Source organism: Sus scrofa, chromosome 18 (assembly GCF_000003025.6).
Source record: "Sus scrofa isolate TJ Tabasco breed Duroc chromosome 18, Sscrofa11.1, whole genome shotgun sequence".
Classification (NCBI taxonomy): domain Eukaryota; kingdom Metazoa; phylum Chordata; class Mammalia; order Artiodactyla; family Suidae; genus Sus; species Sus scrofa.
In genome coordinates, this window is record NC_010460.4 from 6,127,036 (window position 1) to 6,149,395 (window position 22,360).

General features: G+C 59.4%; 3 protein-coding genes across 14 annotated transcripts in view; 2 read left to right on the forward strand and 1 right to left on the reverse strand.

Annotated features, from left to right (window-relative positions):
* AGAP3 (ArfGAP with GTPase domain, ankyrin repeat and PH domain 3) overlaps positions 1-18,080 on the reverse strand; it is a 63,436-nt gene extending 45,356 nt beyond the window's left edge. For 4 of the 7 annotated variants that reach the window (XM_005657697.2, XM_005657693.3, XM_013990731.2 and 1 more), the window contains exon 1: positions 11,156-11,501. In XM_005657697.2, the coding sequence (XP_005657754.1) occupies positions 11,156-11,486 (331 nt within the window). In that variant the 5' untranslated portion in view covers positions 11,487-11,501. Of the gene's footprint in view, positions 1-11,155; positions 11,502-12,396; positions 12,467-12,924; positions 13,028-13,503; positions 13,631-17,987 lie in introns of those variants that run through there. The other 3 variants (XM_021078866.1, XM_021078868.1, XM_021078867.1) reach the window with 3 other exon arrangements.
* Positions 15,416-17,860, forward strand: TMUB1 (transmembrane and ubiquitin like domain containing 1). Its single transcript, NM_001244336.1, has 3 exons — positions 15,416-15,454; positions 16,385-16,803; positions 17,061-17,860. The coding sequence occupies exons 2-3, from the start codon at positions 16,415-16,417 to the stop codon at positions 17,410-17,412; spliced, it is 741 nt and encodes a 246-aa protein (NP_001231265.1). The 5' UTR covers positions 15,416-15,454; positions 16,385-16,414; the 3' UTR covers positions 17,413-17,860.
* On the forward strand, positions 18,154-22,332 carry FASTK (Fas activated serine/threonine kinase). Of its 6 annotated transcripts, none has more exons than XM_005657686.3 (10): positions 18,154-18,587; positions 19,124-19,546; positions 19,981-20,160; positions 20,262-20,401; positions 20,869-21,082; positions 21,187-21,346; positions 21,530-21,621; positions 21,705-21,819; positions 21,891-22,005; positions 22,118-22,332. In XM_005657686.3, exons 2-10 carry the CDS (start codon positions 19,144-19,146, stop codon positions 22,223-22,225), a joined length of 1,527 nt encoding a protein of 508 aa, XP_005657743.1. In that variant the 5' UTR covers positions 18,154-18,587; positions 19,124-19,143; the 3' UTR covers positions 22,226-22,332.

A 22,360-nucleotide genomic window follows, 5' to 3' on the forward strand; every position in this document is an offset into this window, starting at 1 on the left:
CAGACTAGGGAACGCTGGCGGAACACCCAACAGAGCAGGGCGTTGAACGGGAAAGGTGGCCCCGGGGGAAGCAGGACAGAGGCAGGTTTAGATCCCAGCTCTTTGCACCAGTGAAGGGCAATAACGGCTCTGGAAGGGCTGCTGTGTGGCTCAGGACCCACTGCGAGTGGCACAGCCCAAGGGTCACAGCCAGCAGGGGACAGGGGGCCCAGGAAGGGATGGGAGGGTTCAGGACGGCGTGTCCCCCCAGAGGGACAGGCTGGGAGAGAATGGGAGCGCTGCAGGACGACAGCCCCTCTCTCCTCCGGGTTGGCTAGAGGGGCTCAGGACATCCCAGCCCAGATGTCACCAACGGCCTGCCAGCCCAGGCCATCGGAGCTTCCCCACTGGCTCTCTGGACAAAGGTTAACAAGCAGGGGCTGGAGGAGATCTGGGGTTTATTGCTGCAACAACAGGACGCTCCTTCCTGGGCGGCTCCACCGCAGTCTCCTCTCTAAGTGGGGGTGAGGGGAGGGGACGGTCTCCCTAATTCAAGGCTGGTTGTGGGCTGAGGGGTGGAGCTGCGAAGAAGCCAGCAACCCGGGCTGCTGGCTGAGAGGGGCCTTACTCTGTGCCACATGTTTGCCAAGAGTACGTGTATGTTTATAGCCTTTCCGCATTACTCAGCACAAAGACAAAACACAAACCAAAAAAAAAAAAAAAAACATGCTTACAAAAACAGCTCCTACCTAAAACGCCAGGATGGGGTGAGGGGAACAGCCTGACATCTGCTGGTGACACATCCCGGCACCACGGCGGTGGGTTGCAGCCGAGGGGCACAGGGCTGGCAGATCACCTAGCCCGCCTCTCCTCTGTGACCTGACAGGAGGCCACCGTGAGGCAAAAGGGCCTGGGGGCCCCACCAGCCCTGCTGCCGAGCAGTGACCTTGAATCTTGGGTCAGTTGCTTCCATCCTTGGCCCGCAGGGCAAGGGCTGGGCGGGGCTGCCTGGTCCACATCCCTGGTGCGCTATTCCCTAAAGGGGTGCAGCTTGCGGTCCAGCACTGGACCCCCCAACTCAGCTGGGGGGATCCGCGGCAGATGGAAGGGCCTCTCCCTGCCACCTCCCCTCCGCTCACCTAGTTCCTCCGGCTGTGACTGTGACAGTCATGGGAGGGGGCAGGCGGGGACACAAGGAGAGCAGAGCAGCAGCCACACGGGATGAACCCGCCAAACCAAGTGACGAGAGCCACACTGGGGCGCGGGGCCAGCCCGGTCACCATCAAGATGCTGACAAGGGAGGCCTGGACGTGACGCCCCCAGACAGTAGCCCCCTCCTCCATCTCCTTGCCGGAGAGCGAGGCCCCGGCTGGCTCCCCACCTTTCACCTCGAGCACAACTGTGCGAATTGCGAGGGTCCCCCCACGCCGAGCCCAAGAACCCTCAGCAAGAACACATCACATGGCCAAGCCCTCTCAACAGGGTACTTCTAGGTTTCAAGAAAATCCATGGTGACAAAAAGCTGCAAAGAATGGAGTATCACTTTTTTTTTTGTCTTTTTAGGGCCGCACCTGCAGCACATGGAGGTTCCCACGCTAGGGGTCGAACTGGAGCTACAGCTGCCAGGCTACACTACAGCCACATCAACTCGGGATCCAAGCCACGTCTGTGACCTATCCCACAGCTCACAGCAACGCTGGATCCCCAACCCACTGAGCGAGGCCAGGGATCAAATCCTGGATACCAGTGGGGTTCTTAACTCACTGAGCCATGAGAGGAACTCCATACGGTATCTCATTTTAAATTCCTTTTTTTTTTTTTTTTTTTTTTGTCTTTTGTCCTTTTAGGGCCGCACTCGTGGCATATCGAGGTTCCCAGGCTAGGGGTCTAATTGGAGCTGTAGCCACTGGGCTACACCACAGCCACGGCAACGCAGGATCCAAGCCATATCTGCGAACTATACCACAGCTTATGGCAACGCCGGATCCCTAACCCACTGAGCGAAGCCAGGGATGGAACCCGCCACTTCATGGTTCCTAGTCGGATTCATTTCTGCTGTGCCACAACAGGAACTCCTTAAATTCTTTATATTAATTACACGTGTAAATAATATATTGGACATATTGGATTAAATAGAACACATTATTAAAATTAATTTCACTTTTTTTACTTTCTTCATATGGCTCCTTGAAAATTTAAATGTACACGTGACTCACATATGTAGTTGGTGCTGAATTAGAGGAAATATTTTCATCGACAAGCAAACAATCAACTGGAAGTGATGGTGCGTGCCTGTGTGACACAGTGCTCGTGAGCAGCTGTGGTCCAGGGTCCGCGCCCATCGGCTGGAACTTCTGGCAAACCCAGACCTGGCACCCCTGCTGGCAGTGGGGGGTGCCTGCCAGGCTAGACCAACTCACCCCAAACTCTGCTCCTCTGGTTCTCCCGCTTGGCTTTGGGAGCATGGCTGGAGGACGTGCGGCTGGAGGAGCAGGTCTAAAAGCTTTGCAAGAGTTAACATACTTTACGCTCCTTCACTTGAGCAACAAGGAAGCCAAGGCACAGACAGCTTCCGGAACTCACCCAGATCACACAGCTCCTGAGAGTTAGGCATTTAAATCAGGGCAGCCTGGCTCCAGAGCGACGGTACCCACTACCCCGAGACAGAGAAGGAATGACACCCAGGCTTCATTTTACGTCTTCCAACGAAAAACCATCTAGAAGGGTCTAGACGCAACAACAAAGACAAGGGGGGTGCTGCAGAAGCACTGAAAGCCGCCGAGTCTTCACAGCACTTCTCACCGAAGGGCCTTCACTTAGGGCCTGTGTAACACAAACGTCCGCCGGGCAGGGAAGGGCATCGGCCCTCCCTGGAAGGGACCACACACAGAGGAGGGGCTGAGAGCTCCCACGGGAGCAGAGCAGGAGCCTCGAGTGGGGTCCAGACCTCCTGGCCACCTGCCCAACCCCCACCACCACAGACACACGGAGGGGCCGTGACTAGGCGCGAATCCCACTCTATGAGCCAGGCTCCAGGTTCGCAAGCCATCAAAACATCAAATTAAAAGGCAAAGAGAAAGTGCTCTAGGCGGGGGCATCAACAGAGGCAAAGAGAAAGAAAATACACACTATAAACAGGCACAAAAACAGCAAAGGCACATCCCTCTGGAACCATGTGGTGTGGGCTCACTCATCTCAGTGCCGAGAGGACGCTTGGCCAGCTGGGCCCGGGGCCCCAGGAAGGCCTACCCAAGAGACTAAGACCTCCAACAAACGGCTGTGTGCGCCTGATCGACCCCAAGACATTAAAACTGTTGGGAGTTGCTTTGTGGCGAAGTGGGTTAAGGACCTGGGGTTGTCACTGCAGCAGCTCAGGTCGCTGCTGTGGCTTGAGTTGGGTCTCTGGCCTGGGAACTTCCACATGTCACCGCAGCGCACCCCAAAAAAACCCCAAAGACTGTCTTACCCAGAATAAAAAAAAGAATAACAAACCAAGAGAAAGATGAATAAAGGATATGGACAGAATTGAACCAAATATAAAGGACACACAAAATTTGGTTTAATGCTGACTCTTCACTAGCAGTCAAATACACACAAAATAAAACCACCACAAAAATCATTTCATCATTTCTCTTTCTCTATCAGGACAGGAACGGCCTTCCTGCAGAGAAGTGTATGTAGCAAAAGTCCCAAAAAGTCCTACTTGCCAACAGCCCTACCATGTTCTTTTTCTTGGGCATCTGTCCAAAGGAAATAGACAAGTGTGCAAAGATCTATGTCCCAGGAGACTGGGATCGCATGCCCAGCCCTGCGCGGGGCACCACACAGCCTCTCCAGATCACGACGGCACGTCCCGGGGCACTTGCTCTGTGCCGGGCCCCACCCTCGGCACCTGTCGCGCCCCGCTCCCTCGAGTTCTTATTAACCCCCGTCTCACCCGAGGAAACAGAGGCCCAGGACCTCTTCAATGAGCAGCCCTTGGAAGGCTCCCGGGCAGCGCGTGTCCCAGGCTGTGAGCAAGAAGTCGGTGCTCAGAACCTCACACTGAACAAAGCCCACGCTGCCTGGACCAGGGATCCAAGGCCAGAGAGCCAAGACCAAGACGGCCCAGATACTCGGGTGCGGGATCGGGGCGGGCTGTGCAGATGCGACCAGAACTCAGTCCTGGGGGACAGGCCCCTGGGGAGGAAGGGAAGGTGTGACCCTGTGACCTGGCGAGTTCTCACTGCCAGTCAGCGGCAAAACAGGCACAAGAACCCAGCTATCCTGACTGCCTGGCAGGGAGCTGCCAGATGGGGGGATGCAGACAGTTGGGGGTGCAGCCAGGGCGGCGGGGGCGGGGGGGCATGAACACAGAGGCTGTTCATGACTCAGAGTCTCCAATACCCTTTCCCCAGCGGAGTATTTTCCATAGAACTCTCACTTTTGCTGGAAAACGTCAGTAACATCATCGATCACGGAGTTGTAGGTGGTAGGTATGCGTGGGACAGAAGCAGACCGGAAGGATGCACATCAGACAGACAGACAAGAGCAGGAATGGGGCAGGGAAGGGAACACAGGCTTCTTCTCCTTCCTTCCACATCTGAATGTGCAATAACAAGTATGCATTAGTTTGTCATCTATTTAGGAGTTCCCTCGTGGCTCGGTGGGTTAAGGAGCCAGCATTGTCACTGCTGTGGGTCTGGTTACAGCTGTGGCTCAGGTTTGATCCCTGGCCTAGGAACTTCCACATGCTGTAGGCATGGCCAAAAAAGAAATAACTTAAAAAATAAACACATATTTAATTTAAATGTGTTAAATGTTCAAATACTTTGAAGTGTTTCTTTCTTTCTTTTCTTTTTTTTTTTGAATTTCCTTTTAAGCCCGCACCCACAGCATGTGGAAGTTCCCAGCCTAGGGGTCCAATCAGAGCCTCAGCTGACAGCCTACACCACAGCCACAGCAATGCCAGATCCTTAACCCACTGAGCAAGGCCAGGGATTGAACCTGTATCCTCATGGACACTAGTCAGATTCTTAACCCACGGAGCCACAGTGGGAATTTCTTAGAGTGTTTCTTGATCAAATATCTTTCTTCTACACACAAGGTCCGCGCTGCTCACAGGAGGGAAAGACCCCTCCAGGAGCTGCCGCTCAGCTGGGGATTTAAGACCTGCAGAAGAAAACTGGCAGGAAGAGCTCTGGGTCGAGGTCAAAAGCCTGCCTTGGGGACACCCAAGAGGGTTGACTGGGCACCCAGCCTGGCCCAGCAAGGCTCAGGCCATCCCGTCTGTGCGAGGGGAAAAGCGCCAGGCTTGAAGCTGGCAAAGCGAGTCAGGCCCCTGGCTCTGCAGCTCCTTGTGGGGCCTTCGGGAAGTGACTCCATCGAAGTCCTGGGCTATTTCATTTGCAAAACGGAGATGCTTCTGGCACACCCGGGAAGACCGCACAGGATTACAGGGGTCTCAGGACGATCTCTGGCAGGCAGGCAGGCAAGGAATGTGACCCAGGAGAAGACTACACAGCCCAGCCGTGTCCCAGGTCCCCTCCCCTTCTCGCTTCTGTAACCCTAGTGCTCAACTCCAGGCTCCAAAATCAGCTGCCCCTCACCCTTGGCCCACGGAGTGGCCAGCTAGGTGTCAGGAGGAACGCGACCCAGTTCAACTCACCTGGAGCTACAGGCATGTTAAAAAAAAAGCCGGGGGTGGGGGGCGGGCAGTTCCCATCGTGGCGCAGCGGAAATGGATCTGACTACATCCATGAGGACGCAGGTTCCATCCTTGGACTCCCTCAGTGGGTTAAAGGATCCGGCGTTGCCACGAGCTGTGGTGTAGGTCAAAGACGCGGCTCGGATCCTGCGTGGCTGTGGTGTAGGCCAGCGGCTGTAGCTCTGATTTGACCCCTAGCCTGGGAACCTCCACATGCTGTAGGTGCGGCCCTAAAAAGACAGAAAAAAAAAAAAAAAAAAGATTTCAGGGAGTTCCTGTTGTGGCTCAGCAGTAATGAACCCAACTAGTATCCTTGAGGATGCTGGTTCGATCCCTGGCCTAGCTCAGGGCATTAAGGATCCGGCACTGCTGTGAGCTGTGGTGTAAGTCACAGATGCGGCTCAGATCCTGTATAGCTGCCTGTAGGCCAGCAGCTGCAGCTCCCATTCGATCCCTAGCCTGGGAATTTCCATATGCTGCAGGTGCAGTCCTAAAAAGACCAAAAAAAAAAAAAAAAAGAGAGAGAGAAAGCGAGAGCAAGAATGGGGCAAGCCAAAGGGGCCCGGCCGGGTGTTCGGGCTTTGCTGTGCAGGGACACAGGCATTCTCAGGGCTCCAGGTCTGCCTCCCCCAGCCTCAGCTCCCCCAGGCTAGGGCCCCCATCCTCCGTCCACTCCGGAGGTTCTGAGGCCAGAGGCTCACCAACAGCTGCTAAAGAGGGCTTCACAGTCAAGTGCACAGCCGTGAGGACACGAAGAGCTCACTAATCCACGTCTCCTCCCTCCGGGTCTCCGGGTGGCCCTGCTCCCTCTGATCCTGTCTGCAGGGCACCATCTCAAATGCCACCTACCTTACGGCCCCTGCTCCGACCCTTCCATGACAGCCCACCTCCCCCAGGCCTAAGTGTCACCTCAAATGGTGCCCTGGAGTGCGGCAGGGCGTAAATACATGAATATGGAATAAAGCGTTCCAAACGCCCAGACCAGGGGCCTCCTGTCTGTGCCCCATGGACTCAAGGCTCCAGCCATGCAGACCAGCCAGCTGCTCCTTGAAGCCTGCAGTGTGCCTCCACTGTCCCTGCCATCTTTGTAAACCTGTTTCCTCTGCACCGAGCATCTCCCAGCCCCCACGCCTGGCACACACAATCAGTTAAAGAAATAAATGGCAAAGGAAACTGCTGGCACGTGCCAGCCACGGGGTACTTAGGGGTAAGGATTGTCTTATCTGTACAGTATCTTCCAGCTGGCAGAGCGCTGGAGTGAACGACGGCTCAATGGTTGGTGGTGGTGGTGGGGGTGACCCACTCACTGCCCCCCGAGTTCCTGCAGGCTTGGGGTCTTGATGAGTCTCCCCCAGTCTCTAAATCTTTGCCTTGTTTTTCTTAAAATCTGGGCTTCATTCCTGCCACTCCCACCCCCCACCTCTGCACCTCGTACAGGCTGATCCATTCACCCTCAGGGTCCAGAGTTCTGGCTCGGGCCCTTCCCTCCCCACCTGCGTTCCACTGTGCTAGATGCAACTGGGCCACACAGTAGGCGCTAAATAAATCTATCTGGAGCAAATACAGCTTTCCCCGGCCCCTGGCACCCACAAGGATCTCCTCTTCTTCGGAATTCCTAGAGCTCTTTTGTGCCAAGTCCTAAGTAACCAGCCCCAACCAGGCACCCATTCCCTACACCAACTAATCACCAAAATGGCCTGGGGATGTCGCAAATGCAGATTCCTGGGCCCCCATCCCAACCCACCAAATTAGATGCCTCAGAGGGAGCTTGAGGCATGCGTAGTGGAGCAAGTTGCACGGTGGGTGTTATCAGCCGGCTGGGGAACCGCCCCCCCCCGCCCCCAAGGAGCAGGAAGAGAGCAAATGAGCCGAGGAGAGAGCGTCTCTGTCTCCAAAATGGGCACAATTTTCTCTGCATCACGGGGCCGCCACTAGGATCTCAGCAAAGGACGCAGAGGAAGCAGCAGACAGATGCTAAAGCCCCAGGCAGGCCGAGCCTGCAAGGAAGGATGTGGCTGCTGAGGCCGCCCCTCCAGCCAACCCCCACAGTTCCAGGCCCCTTTTCTGTCTAGGCTGGCTCTGAACCTGAGTCCTAGAATTCACCACTCCCGGGGCACACAGAGGCAGGCAGACGGTGCCCCATGAATGAGGGAGAGTCTGAAGGGTTAGGCCAGCCGGGCGCTGGACCATCCAAGAAACTTCACTGCTTAACTCCCTTGGGGGGACACCAAGGGCCACAGGAACAAGTCACGTAGTTGACAAAGCCAGGTTCCTGCCACAGCAGTAGTCACCCTTGACCACGGTCCGCTTCCAGGACCTCCCTGTGGGCCTCCCCTCAGCAGACCCCTCCCCAGGGCTCGCATGGACTCAGGGGCCAGCTGGCCTTTCCAGGCCACCTGCTGGGCCCCCAAGGGCTGCTCTTCCCAACAGTGCATCTCGGCTCCCGTTTGGTCTGGCATCCTTGTGTTCTGCATGCCCAGGCTGTCCCCTACCTGGACCGAGGCCCAGATCCTCCGCAGCCCTCTTTCTAGGACACGACCAGGACACCTGAGCGAGTCCTGGGAGCTCCCCTCCCTGCCAGCCGGCTCCTGGCTGAGGCCCCGCGTGGGGTCCCCGCCTGTAACGGCTTGGGTCCCTCGCTCCCCTGAGCCCTGCGTCCATCCCCAGCGGGGAGGTCAGATGGGCTGGAAGGCTCCACTCGAGGTGAGCGATCTGTCCCCCTGTCCCAGCTCCTGCTTCTACTTCTTCCGTTTCTTAAGACCAGAGAGTAGACAGGTTTTCGCCTTCCTCGGCCTTTGGTGGGAAAAGGAACTTTTCAAGATGGTCTGCCTGCCTTCAAATCCCGTCCTGAAACACAGGAAAGCTGAAAGTTCCTCTGCTTCCTCCCACCCCGGCCACCGGATCAGGGGGGCTGAGAGAAGCAGAGAGGGGGCAGGAGGGGAAGGTGCCAGGGCACTTCCTCAGTCCCAAACGCATCCTGACCGCATCTCCCGGGTCACCTTCAGAACTGGGACAAACACGCCCTTCACTGAAGCATCACGGAGGGAGGCTTAATACACCCCAGAAAGATGTCACCCCTTCCCACCGAGACGCTCATCCACTAGTAAACACGGGATCAGCCTCCCAGGCGGTGAATGTGTTTATGTAACAGCCTGGACCCAGGTCTGCTGGGCCCTGGCACGGGGGCTCCATCAGGCTCGGAGCGAACAGGGAAACGCCCGCCCAAGAGCCTGCTTTCCTCCTTCTACGGAGAAAGAAGACAGGGACGCTGCTTTGCAGGACAGCAGCAATATGGTTTGGCAGATGGAGAGAGGAAGGATATAGGGCAGAAATTGGAGAAGGAGTTTTCTGGGCTTTTTTTCTTTTTTTCGATGCCTGCCTACAGCAGAAAAGCTGGGGCGACAGAAGTGGGAAAGCAGGGGTGCGGTGGGTAATAAAGATGGGTTCCAGGGAAGAGCCTGGGCGGGGGAAAGGGGGAAGAGGAGGAAGAAAGAGGTGGGAGGCCTTGCCAAGAAAGAGCAGGGAAGCAGGGACCACGAGAGCTGGGAACGGATGTGTGAGGAGCAGCTGGGCCTGGTGACAATGAGACATCGGGTCCCAGGATCTGTGATGGTGCCACCAAGCTTCCAGGCTAAACAGACGGTACATGGGGTACTTCCAAACCGCAGTGGGGAAGTTGGTCACGGGGGAGGGCTCCAAGAACTCAGCTTGGAAATTCAGCTTGTCATGTTGAATTCAAGACGGGGGCGGGGCGGTGAAAAACCCCTTTACATCCCAGAAGATGCCCAGCCAGGCTGTGTGTGTGTGTGTGTGTGTGTGTGTGTGTGTGTTAAGGGAGCTGGAGTTAGATGTGGAATCCTGCTGAATCCTGCCTCCCCCTGCTCCAGACACCCTCCTTCACTCCTCCTGCGGCTGTCCCACCAAGGCTCGTTCCCCTCCGAAAAGAGCAGTGGGGGTGGGGGTGGGAATTTCTCTTACTTTCTCTGGAGGAACAGTGAAGCTGCAGGGAACAGCAGCTCTCCCCTCCCCACCCCTTCAGATTCAGGAGGAAAAACTGGTCATCTTCTCTCTTTGGGGCCCCTGGCTCAGGCAAACGCCATCTCCTGGTCCCCAGCCACACCGATGATTCAGGCCATTTACTCAGATCCATGCTAATGAGTTTTTTCTGTCACCTAATTAGTTCACAGGGAACTCAGCCTTGAGAGGCAAGAGGAGCCCGCTGGGGACATGACAGAAGTCAGACTGAAATCTACAAGAGCAGGAAGCCAGCTCTAAATGGGGTCCCTGAACCCCCCCCTCCCCAAAGACCAAAAGCTCCTTCTTGGCCCATGGGGACCTCTGAAAGCAGAAAGGGAGAGTTCGGGTGAAGGAGCCCTCAGCGCTTCACACACAGAGATAAAGACGAGAGTGTGGCCCCAAGTGTGAGGCCCAAGCAGTGGACAAGCCCCTGACCACAACTCCAGTTCTCCAGCCAGAGGCCCTGCACTCTTCCTGCACTTCCACTAAGGCAGAACCCACCACCTGCTGGCGGGCGACCCCTTTTGAACAGAGCCAGAGGAGGAAGCAGATGGCCTGGGACCAGGCCCATCTGCCCAATGGCGCTCAAAGGTCACCATGCCACTGGGGCCTGGCCCCACCACACCAGAGTCCCCGCACATCTGCCAGCAGCGCGCACCCACTTCCTCAGCCCCTCGGCAGCCGAAGCTCAGGGCCCTAGAGAGCATAGAGAAAGGAGCGCTGGGCAGCGCAGTGCCCCGGGGTTCCAGTTTCCAATGCCTGGTGCCCTGGAGGTTGGTCAGCGCCCAGCAGCCCCGAGCCCGCGCCTCCTTGGAGAGCAGCGGTCGGCGCGCGGCGCCACTGGCCGGGCCGGCGCCTCCCACGCGGCCCGGGCGTCCAAGCCCCGAGCCAGGCCTGGCCCGCGCCCTCCTGGCCGCGGCAGCGTCGGGGGTGTGCGTCGGCAGAGGGAGCCGCGGTGAGCGCCACCCTTCGGGGCCCATGGGCGCTGGGCCCGGGAACGCTGCCATCCACTAACGGGAAGCTCGGATCCACCGCTCCGCCGCGGACAGGGCCGGGGCAGCGGCTGAGATGCCTCTCCGGCAGCGGCCCCACCTCCCGGCCCGCCGAGGCCCTCTGCCGCGCCCACCCTCCTCGACCATGCCTGATCAGACCTGGCCCCAAGCCCCTGGAACCTCTGCGGCTCCGAGCGCACCTGTCCCAGGAGCGACACCACCCACCCGCCCTAGACCTCTAAGGTCAGAACGTGTCCCCTGGCACGGGACCTGCCCCCAGCCCCTCAATGTTCCTGGACGAGAAATGGCGAAGCCTGGCCGCTGGCCCTGCAGCGCCGGCGCTCAGCAAACCGCGTGGCCCCGACCTCAGGCGCGCCAGGACCCCCGACGGGGAAAGCATGGCCAGAACGGGCCCTCAAAGCCCAGCCGGCGCCTGAGGGGCCACCGCGCCCCAGCTCCCGCAGCCCCCGGCTCCGCTCACCCTCGATGGAGATGACGTGCTCCCGGATCTGGTTCTGCAGCGCCAGGTCCTCGATGCGCTCGATCAGGTCGTAGATGGCGTAGATATTGGGATGCACGGACTCGAAACGCTGGATCTCGGCCCGGATGGCCGCCGAGTTGGAGAGCGCGAACTGCTGGGGGGGCCCGCCGGCCAGCTGCTGCGAGGGGCCGCCGCCGCCCCCGGCCCCCGGCCCTGCGCCGCCGAACTGCCCGCTACCCCCCGCGCCGCCGCCGCCACCGCCGCCGCCCCCCGGCGCCGCCAGGCTCGGCTGCTGCTGCGGGCTCTGCCCCCCGCCTGCCTGGAAGTTCATGGCTCCGGAGCCGCGGGGCCCGAGGCGGGCCCGGCCGGGGCCGGGGGCGGCGCTGCGGCGGCGGCGGCGGCGGGCGGGCGCGCGGGGCTGGCGGGGCCGGGACTACGGAGCCGGCGGCGCGGGGCTAGTGCATGGGGCCGGGGGCCGGGGGCCGAGGCCGGGAGGCGCCGCCGCGCACGCTGTGGCCGCTGCTGCCGGGCGCTTCCAGGCGCCGCGATCCCGCCGCCTCGGAGCAGCCTCCCGCGGCAACAACAACGGGACCGGGAGCGCGCGGCCCGGGCCCTCCCCCCGCGTCATGCGCACGCACCGCCGCCCCCGCCGGCTCCGGCACACGCAGCCCGAGCCCCCCTCCCCGCCGCCCCCGCCCCTCGCTAGCTCGCTGGCTCTGCAGCCTCCACCCCCGAGCGGCGCGCTCCAGCCCCAGCGGCCGGGCCCCTCCCACCCAGCCCTGGCCCTTCCGCCTCCTCTCCAGCCCCCACCCACACGCGGCGCAGGGGCCACTCGCTTGGAGCGGACAGCTGCCGGGCCCTCCTCTCGGCCCCAGCTGTCGCTTTCGCCGCCCTGCGCTGGCCTGGGTGGGGTGCCCGATCTCTGGGCAGCGCCCGAACAGTGCCCGGCGCCAGAGGGTGCTGATGAAGGCGGCTGATTGGCCGAGGAGGGTCGCCGGCCCAGGCCCAGCTGCGCCTGCTTTACATCTCCCTGCCTTCAGGGCCATACTGGCTCCCCGGGCCCTGGGCCCCGAGGCCAGTCCAAGCCAGCGTTCTCTCTGGCCCTCCCTGGACCCTCTGTTGCCGCCGCAGCCAGAGGCTGGAAATCTGGGTTCCCGCTTCTATTTCCGTTTCTTCCTGGGAGTTTCATCTGTGGGGCCCTTGGAAAGGACACGTTCAAACAACAGCGTCCCCAGTCTTACCTTCCGGCCTCTCCTAGAAGATCTCCACTGTCCGACTGGGGGAGGATTTGAGGAACGCTGCTGGACCCCACTGGAAGGGGTAAAGAAGACGGGAAAGGAATCGGATATTATGCGTGGGAGGCCCGTGCACCCCATTCAAGGCCCCCAGCAGAATCCAGATGACCAGCTCAATCTTCCTTGTCCTCCCTCCTTTGTCCAGCCTGTGTTCCTGTCCACTCAGGAGCCAGGGAGCTCCCTTCATTGTCCTCCTTCCTCTGCGTCCCCATTGCCAAAGCTGTAGAGGGCTCTGCTGGCTGCCCCCACTCCCTCCTTTCCTAAAAGCCCTAAGAAGTGGCATGTGCAAGGCACTGGCCCCAGTCGCCTGCTGGGACTACACCCCAGTGTCCTCTGGTACAGGTGATACATATCATCCTTTGTACATACCCAGACCAAGCTGGGTCTTTTCCCAGCATAGTCGCCCACCACTCAGCTACCCACACAACTCGACCCCAGTACCAACCCAGTCACCATTGATAAGGTGTCTTGTACCTTGCAAAAAAAAACTGGTGGAAGTTCATCCCAGCTCCTGAGAGATATGGTTCTGCCTGCCTGCTTGACCTTGAGAATGTCTTGCACCCTCTCTGGGCATCATCTGCAACATATAGTGGTTGCACAGAACACCTAGCTTGATGATGTTCTGTAAGTCTTTGTTTAATTTTTTATTTAATTTTTTAAATTTGGTCTTTTTAGGGCTGCACCTGCGGCATGTGGACGTTCCCAGGCTAGGGGATGAATGGGAGCTACAGCAGACAGTCTACACCACAGCCACAGCAACACCAGATCCAAGCCGCGTCTGTGACCTACACCACAGCTCATGGCAACACTGGATTCTTAACCCCCTGAGCAAGGCCAGGGATCGAACCCACATCCTCATGGATCCTAGTCGGGTTCGTTAATTGCTGAGTCACGACAAGAACGCCTGTGTTCTGTAAGACTAAAAGCAATATCTAACATATCTTTTAGATGCTTAATTAGAATTGACAGCAAGAAGGTTGCACAGGTATCTTCCAGCAGAAATGCTAAAGGTAAAGAGCCCTCCAAAGTGTTGCCCTGGCCGCCAGCACCTACCTGTTTGGCTAATCACCTGTCTCTTCTATTAGGAAAGGAGCCACATGCAGGCATAGGGTCTGATTCACCACTGTATTCCCAGCTTCTCATTCCGGCCTGGCACTTAGTATACATTTAATAAATATTTCTAGAATAAATGAATAAGTGGGAGGGAAGGAATGAGAGACAGATAGTTCTGTATGTTATAAATCTAAACAGCCCCAATGCAACATTTGGAGAGCTTGCTCCCACAAGAAGGTATCTGCCTTTGGAACACAGGTTATATTAGTTTTAATTAAGTTTGGCTTATAGAGTTCCCTGGTGGTTCAGTGGGTTAAGGATCCAAGTTGTCAGTGCTGTGGAACAGGATGGATTCCTGGCCCTGGGAACTTCTGCATGCCGCAGGTGCAAGCAGGAAAAAGAAAAAAAAAAAAAAAGACTGGCCTGTAAAATCAAGGATGTGAGATCTCTGTGGCTATAGGAGCCCAGAGAAAGGAGAGAAAAACCCACGGAAAGGAATGGGCCCAGGCCAGGCTGAGGCTCGACATCCCCTACATAGCAACACTCTAAGATCTGGGTGGAAGGAGTGTTCTAATACTAAGTGAACAAATATCCACCGTGTGACAGCTCCTCTGCATAATTTTCACACTTATTTAATAAAACACCTAATTTTTCTTGCAATTGCCTTTAAAAAAATTTTTTTTGTATTTTTTATTCTTTTAGGGCCATACCTGAGGCGTATGGAGGTTCCCAGGCTAGGGATCAAATCGGAGCTGCAGCTGCTGGCCTACGCCACAGCCACAGCCACGCCAGATCAGAGCCGAGTCTGTGACCTACACCACAGCTCATGGAAACGATGGATGCTTAACCCACTGAGTGAGGCCAGGGATCAAACCTGCATCTTGATGGATACTAGCCAGATTCTTTTTTTTGTCTTTTTGCCCTTTCTAGGGCCACTCCTGTGGCATATGGAGGTTCCCAGGCTAGGGGTCGATTAGTCAGATTCTTAACCCGCTGAGCTACAACAGGAACTCCACAATTGCCTTTTGAGGTATGTGTTGGGAACAGAGAAATTTAGGTTCAAAGACATTCAGTAAAGCACCCAAGGTCACATAGTTGATAAGCACAGGATAAGGGATCAGCATTTGTGCCACGTTCCAAAGTCTATGCCTCTTGCACAGTCTTTCGGGGGAAAGGGGAGGAGGGGACCTGGTAAATAAGCAGCCCAAGCCACCGTGGCCAGCCTGGTGGGGAAGCCCATGGATACTGGGCGCTGGGCTGAAGAGTCAATTTGGAGGATCCAGGATGACTTCTGGGGTCCACTCTGACTTAAAGTTCTTGTTGTGGCTCAGCGGATTAAAAACCCGACACAGTGTGAGGATGTGGCATGGATCCCTGGCCTCACTCAGAGGGTTAAGGATCCAGCGTTGTGAGCTGTGGTGTAGGTCGCAGATGCAGCTCGTATCTGGTGTTGCTAAGGCTGTGGTGCAGCCCGGCAGGTGCAGCTCCTATTCGACCCCTAGCCTGGGAACACCCATGTGCCGCAGGTGCGGCTGTAAAAAGAAAGAAGAGTAGGCCAAGGTAGGATCCACTCGAGCTTCCCCGATGCTGCTTCTGGAAACAGTGGTGCTCTAACAAGCTCCAGCTAACGCTGGTTTCTGGAGTAACAGATGCCCCAACTGCCCCGGGCAGGGGGCTGTCCCTGCTGTCGCCCAAACCTCTACGGGAGAGCACACCCCCCAAACCCAACCCCGCCGTCCCCTCAGCAATTTGCGGGCACTGGGACGAGACAGCCGAGTCCTGCCCGTGGATCCGCAGCGCGGAAGGCGGGGACTGCGCACCGCGCTGGACTACAAGTCCCACAATACTTCGCACGGCGGGGAAGCGGAGGGTGCCTCCAGGTGTCTGCGACCTCGCCACCTCCCGCCCGGAAGTGCCCGAGGGTCCGCTATGGAGCTGGCGGAGCCGGGCGGTGAGTCCTGCGTTCTGACCGCGCCCACCCCGCCGCCCCCGCCAGCTGGCCCCCGCTCGCCCCGCCCCGGGATCGGTCTGGCACTCCCGCCGCTGGGGTTGGGGGGCGGGCGGGAAGATGGGAGGGGTGATGGAGGATGGGGGTGGGGAGGCTAAAGTCTCGGATTCCGGCGGTATCTGGGGTCCTGCTGCGGGCTAGGTTTGGAGAGGCGTCTAAGAGGAGGCGCGGAACTGGGCCGACTCGGGGTGGAGTTTGAGTGGACCGAGGGGGGCCGAGTTGCGGTGGGGAGCAGCGACCCTCGGAGATTCCAGTTTGCCAAAGGGCTCGTTTCGACGTGGGGAAGCTTTAGGAAACTGTATCGTGTTACGGGTGGGAGGTTTGGGTAAATAGTAAAGGGGCGGGGGTGTGCTGTGTGTGTGTGTGTGTGTGTGTGTGTGTGTGTGTGTGTGTGTGTGTGTTCGTGGAGGAAAGCCTTTTGTGTGTCTGTGTGTGTCTGGAGACCTTTTTCTTCCCCCTTGGAGAAACTTTAGTGATGGAGGAATAGATAAACTTTGGGATGAATTAGATGGAAAGAATAGGTAAGCTTTGGGGTGAAGTTTGATGGGGGTTGAATTTAGGGGAGAGGTTGCTTAGAAGGTCAAGGCCTGACCTCTGAGTAGGATGTGGGTGAATTGGAGAGCTGGTTAAAGACCTAGAACTTAGGTTACAAAAAATTAGGACTTGGGGTTTGGTGATGGGAAGGGGCATGTGACCCAAGTCTGGGGCAAGCAAGAGGGAGAGCAGTCTGTGTCCCAGGGTGGGGTGTGGCTAAGTGGGCAAAGGAATTGGGACTGTGGGAGAGTTGTAGTGGGGTGGGGTCGGACGCCCCTGAAGTTCAGAGGGCTCTTGGAGGCTGAGCCAGCCCCTCATGGGTTCTTTGTGCCTCTCCAGCTCGGTAGCCCAGCGGGCAAGGCAGGTGCCATGGCCCTGATTGAAGGGGTGGGTGATGAGGTGACCATCCTTTTCGCGGTGCTTGCCTGCCTTCTGGTGCTGGCTCTCGCCTGGGTCTCAACACACACTGCCGAGGGCGTGGATCCACTGTCCCAGCCATCAGGGACCCCACCATCAACACAGCCCAGCGAAGCCATGGCGGTCACTGACAGCATCAGAGGGGAGGCCCCAGGAGCTGAGACCCCGAGCCTGAGACACAGAGGTCAGGCTGCACAGCCAGAGTCTGGCATGGGGCTCCCGGCCACACCGCCACCCCAGGACTCCCCCCAAGAGCCCCTCGTGCTACGGCTGAAATTCCTCAACGATTCAGAGCAGGTGGCCAGGGCCTGGCCCCACGACACCATTGGCTCCCTGAAAAGGTAAGCTGGGAAGAGGACGGGGTTGAAGTGGTAATGAGTCGGGTGGGAATGGTCACAGCGTGGAAGGGCCACCAGAGATGCTGATGGGAACTGAGGTCCCCAAGCCACTCACACGGTATTGTTCCTCTGAAGCAGGAGAGGCCCCTGCGGAGGGAGCCCTGGGTGGTAGGTGGAGGAGAGAAGTGAGAGAGTTGTTCTGGGCGAGGGGCCAGGATTGCCTGAGACCTGCTCTATTACCCAGGTCCCTCTCTCCTCAGGACCCAGTTTCCCGGACGGGAGCAGCACGTGCGACTCATCTACCAAGGGCAGCTGCTAGGAGACGACACCCAGACCCTGGGCAGCCTTCACCTCCCTCCCAACTGCGTTCTCCACTGCCACGTGTCCACCCGGGTGGGTCCCCCACACCCACCCTGCCCACCGGGGTCAGAGCCAGGCCCCTCCGGGCTGGAGGTAGGCAGCCTCCTGCTGCCCCTGCTCCTGCTGCTGCTGCTGCTGCTCTGGTACTGCCAGATCCAGTACCGGCCCTTCTTTCCCCTGACAGCCACCCTGGGTCTGGCCGGCTTCACCCTACTCCTCAGTCTCCTGGCCTTTGCCATGTACCGCCCGTAGTGCCTCCACGGGCTCTTGGCAGTGTCGCTGGCCCCTCCGGACCTTGCTCCCCACGACACGGTGGGAGCTGCTGTCTGCCCCGGCCGGCCTCTCCCACTTGCCTCTTCCCACTACCCTGGAGCCCAGCCCTGCGCCGCAGAGCGCTCCGGGGGCCGGCGGAGGCCCCTCCCTGTGACCTTCATGGCTCTGGGCCACCTTCTGGGGCTGCTGGCCCTCAGCCCCCACGGACAGTCAGCTCCTCCGGGTCAGACAGCTGCTGTCGCTGCCTCGGCCCTGGGCAGAGCCCGGCCACGCCCCTAGGCCCTTCTTAGTGTTCTGCCTGAAAACCCAGCCACCTCTAGTCCCTGAGAGCATCTTGAGCTGATTTAGGGACCCAAGGACGGGAGCGTGGGTGGGAAGGAGGGGGTTCTCTGGAACATGTGCAGATTAAATAACTGTGAAGTTTTCACTCTTGGTGTGTGCCTGCCTGTGTGGGCCCGTGGGGCAGGGAGCTCCTGCCCACTGGGAGAAAGACGGTAGAACGCGGGATCCGCAGCCGGACGGTCCTAGGTTCCGTGCTGGGCGCTCCCACTTACCAGGCACTTCGCCCTGCCCAACCTGCCCAGGCTGGCTGCCGACTTCCCCTCTGCTTTTCGCTGCATCCTCGGCTCCTCGCCCTTGGGCTCCGCCCCGCTCCTAGTCCCGCCCCCGCCCCGGAGCCGCGCGCGCAGCTTCCCAGAAGCAGGGGGCGGGGCGCGCGGCACCCTGGCGCGCGGGGCCTGACGGGAGCCACGTCTCCGCTGGCGGAGGACCGTGCCGCGATTGGCGTCTGGGCGGCGATCCGGGGGCTGCTGGGAAGATGGCGGACTCGGTGGCCCGCCGATGAGGAGGCCGCGGGGGGAGCCCGGCTCTCGGGCCCCGAGACCGACTGAGGGAGCGATCTGCGCGGGGCCCGGGGAGTCATGTAGGGGTGGCGCCTGAGGGGCGGGCTGCGGGAGGGCGGCGGGAGTTGGCGTTGGTGGCCGTGACTACGGTCTCCTGGCATCCCCTGGCCGGGTGGGTGTGGGGCCCCCTGACACCACCGACTCCGCGCCATAGCAAAGCTGCGCCCTCCGAGGTGGGCGCTGCGTTCTCGTTTCACGGGCGAGGAGGCTTGGGCAGAGAGACGAAGCCACTTGTCCAAGGTCACGCAGCTGGTAAGTGGGAGCGCCCAGCATGGAACCCAGGACCGTCTGGCTGCGGATCCCGCGTTCCACCCTCCGTGCCGCCGCCGCCGCCTCCTACGGGAGGGGGAGGTGGTCGGGAGGGCGTATCGTTGGGGCGAGCTGGGCTCCAGGCTGAGCGCGACCACTAACCAGATGCGTGACCTCGGGCTTAACTTAACCCCTTCGCCTTTCTGGGCCTTGGTTTCTCCACCTGTGAAAGCGAGATGATGCTGGCCCTGCCTGCCTTCTCACAGGAGGATCAGAGGAGAGCATGTATGTGGCGTTGCTTTGTGAATATCCCTACGCCGAGAACACTGAAGGATTCGCTTGCTGTCTCAAAGGGTAGAAGGAGGCAGAGAGGTGCGGGTGGGGTGGAGGACCAGCGTAGCCACAAAGAAGGGCGAACCTGAGTCTGGGTTGCTCCGACCCCAGGCCCCTCTGGATGGGGAGTGTGAGGTGAGGAGCAGAGAGCTGGCCTTTCTCCCCTTTGGAGAATACCTCACCCCCTTTTCTGGGCCACCCCTCAGGGTCTCCATCACCCAACTCCATGCTTCGAGTCCTGCTCTCTGCCCAGGCCTCCAGCGCTCGGCTCTCTGGCCTGCTGCTGCTCCCGCCAGTACAGCCCTACTGTCTGGGGCCCAGCAAGTGGGGGGACCGGCCTCCTGGAGGAGGCTCCCATGTAGGCCCTGTGCAGGGGCTGCAGCGGCTTCTGGAACAGGCAAGGAGCCCTGGGGAGCTGCTGCGCTGGCTGGGCCAGAACCCCACCAAGGTCCACGCCCACCACTACCTTGTGGCACTTCGTCGCCTGGGTCAGCTCTTGGGGTCCCAGCCACGGCCCCCTCCCGTGGAGCAGGCCACACTACAGGACTTGAGTCAGCTCATCATCCGAAACTGCCCCTCCTTTGACATTCACACCATCCACGTGTGTCTGCACCTCGCAGTCTTACTTGGTGAGGAGGGTGTCTGGGGGTGGGTGTTAATGGAGAGGAGAGAACGGTAGAGGACCCAAGATCACTGACAGAACCCACCTTTCAGGCTTTGCCAGGAACGGCACATTCACTGCGGCTTAGCTGGGGTGCCACTCCAGCTCCCTTCTAGTGCAGTGTTCTAGGAAGCCTCTGCCACTTGTCACCATTGGCAAGACATGAGAACTTACTTGCCATCTTTGTATAAGGCCTTACCCTCCGTCTGTTCTGATACCTTAGTTCATGTGGTTTTTTGCATTTCTCCAGCATGTCCACACATGTACATTCTCTATAGCAAACCTTCCAGCCCAGGAAATGGAGGTGAAAGGGTGGGGAATTCACTAGCTAGACTCCAGGACTGGAGCAGAGCAGAGCAACCCCGTTGCCAGGCCTGCCTCCACTGACCCTCTCCCTCTCAGGCTTCCCATCAGATGGGCCCCTGGTGCGTGCCCTGGAACAGGAGCGCAGGTGCCGCCTCCATTCGAAGCCGCCTCCCTCTCCGCAACCTGTCCTTCATGGTGGGCAAAGGTTGGAAGCTGCTTTGAGCTGCCCCCGTTTCCTGCGGCATCCACAGCAGCACCTCATCCGCAGCCTGGCAGGTGCCGGAGGGGGTTAAGGTTGATGGGCGGAGGGGAGCTAAGGAGGAGGCAGGTGGTGGTGTCCGGCCTTAGGGTCCAGCTTAAGAGGCTGTTCTTCACAGAGGCCAGGCCAGAGGAACTGACTCCCCAAGTGATGGTGCTCCTGGCCCAGCACCTGGCCCGCCACCGGTTGCGGGAACCCCAGCTTCTGGAAGCTATTGCTCACTTTTTGGTGGTCCAGGAAGCCCAGCTCAACAGCAAGGTGGGACCACCTCCCACCTTCACGGCTCCTCTCCCAGTCATCCTCAGACACCCCCTCAGGCCAACACCCCCCACCCCCATCCGGCTTGATGGGCAGCTGCTTCCTGCAGCAGGCAGCCCCCACTAGGCCCTCTGCTCTGTGCGGTGGGGTTCCTTCTTTGCCCACACCCTCTTTGGCTTGTCCACCTCCCCAGCTCGTATGCCTGGTTTACTGCCGTCTTCCAAACACTCTTACCCCTGACCTAGCTGCCTTCATGGCAGATCCCACAGCTGTGTCTCCTGCGTTTGGAGACTAATCACGTGGGACTCAAGCACTGCTTACGCTGCGGGACTTCTGGTGTGTATGTAGAGGGGCTGTCCTGCCTTCACGGTGACGTCCTAAGCTTGCAGCCACGCCTCCCTGAGGTTCAGCTTGTGAAGGATGTTGAAACCTTTCCTGCTGGGTGATGGGCTGCTTTTGCTCCACAGGTGGTCCAGAAGTTGGTCCTGCCCTTTGGGCGGCTGAACTACCTGCCTCTGGAAGAGCAGTTTATGCCCTGCCTCGAGAGGATCCTGGCTCGGGAAGCAGGGGTGGCCCCCCTGGCAACTGTCAACATCTTGATGTCACTGTGCCAGCTGCGGTGCCTGCCCTTCCGAGCCCTGCGCTTTGTCTTTTCCCCAGGTTTCATCAATCACATCAGTGGTGCGGAGACTGGAGGGCTGGCTGGGTCCCAGGGGGCCGGGGGCCGGGGGGGCCAGCAGGGTGGGGTCTGCAGCCCAAGAAGCCTCGCTCCTGCTTCCCTGCAGGCACCCCTCACGCCCTGATCATGCGGCGCTACCTCTCCCTGCTGGACACAGCCGTGGAGCTGGAGCTCCCGGGATACCGGGGTCCCCGCCTTCCCCGAAGGCAGCAAGTGCCCATCTTCCCCCAGCCACTCATCACCGACCGCGCCCGCTGCAAGTACAGGTGGATGGGGCAACTTGGCGGAGGGGAGGGCCCAGCTGCAAAGGAGACCAGCCTGGGGGCTGAACCGTCCATGCTGGTGTGCTCTGAGCAGTCATAAGGCAGAGCAGAGAAGGCATTTCCTAGGGGCATGGAATTAGGCAGGACAGCTGGGCGCTTTCCAATGCCGTGTCCCTCTCCCCTCAGCCACAAGGATATAGTAGCAGAGGGGCTGCGCCAGCTGCTGGGGGAGGAGAAGTACCGGCAGGACCTGACCGTGCCTCCAGGCTACTGCACAGGTGAGCTCCAGGTGGGCTAGCGGCCTGCCAGCTCTCGGAGCCTCTGCTCAAAGCCCATGGCTCTTTCTCTCCCTGCTCTGCAGACTTCCTGCTGTGTGTCAGCAGCTCTGGTGCTGTGCTTCCTGTGAGAACCCAGGACCCCTTCCTGCCATATCCTCCCAGGTCCTGTCCCCACGCAACCCAAGACCCTGCCCAAAGGTAAGGGGAGAGGGTGGGAGAGCCTCGCCTGCCTTCGTGGAAGCGGCTCTGAGCCGTAGTCACTTCGGCAGGGTGGTGCTGACGCTGCGGGAACGCTGGCATTTTTGCCGGGATGGCAGAGTGCTGCTGGGCTCCCGGGCCCTGCGGGAGCGGCACCTGGGCCTGATGGGCTACCAGCTCCTGCCGGTGAGAACCTCCCCACCCCATCCCTGGGGACACTCAGCGAGTGTGGCCTCCACCCTCCCCCAACCCCGCGCCCGCAGGTCCTATGGGCAACCTGCTGCCCTCTTCCCTGCAGCTCCCCTTCGAGGAACTGGAGTCCCAGAGAGGCCTGCCCCAACTCAAGAGCTACCTGAGGCAGAAGCTCCAGGCCCTGGGCCTCCGCTGGGGGCCGGAAGGGGGGTGAGGGGGTGCACACGGGGTCCACGATGGCCCCCCCATGGGGGGCGGACAATTTGCACTTTGACTCTCTGTTTTGATTTGTCATTAAAGCCCCCTTCTTCCCCCGTTGCATATCTCGTTTCTCGCGTGGAGTGGGCTG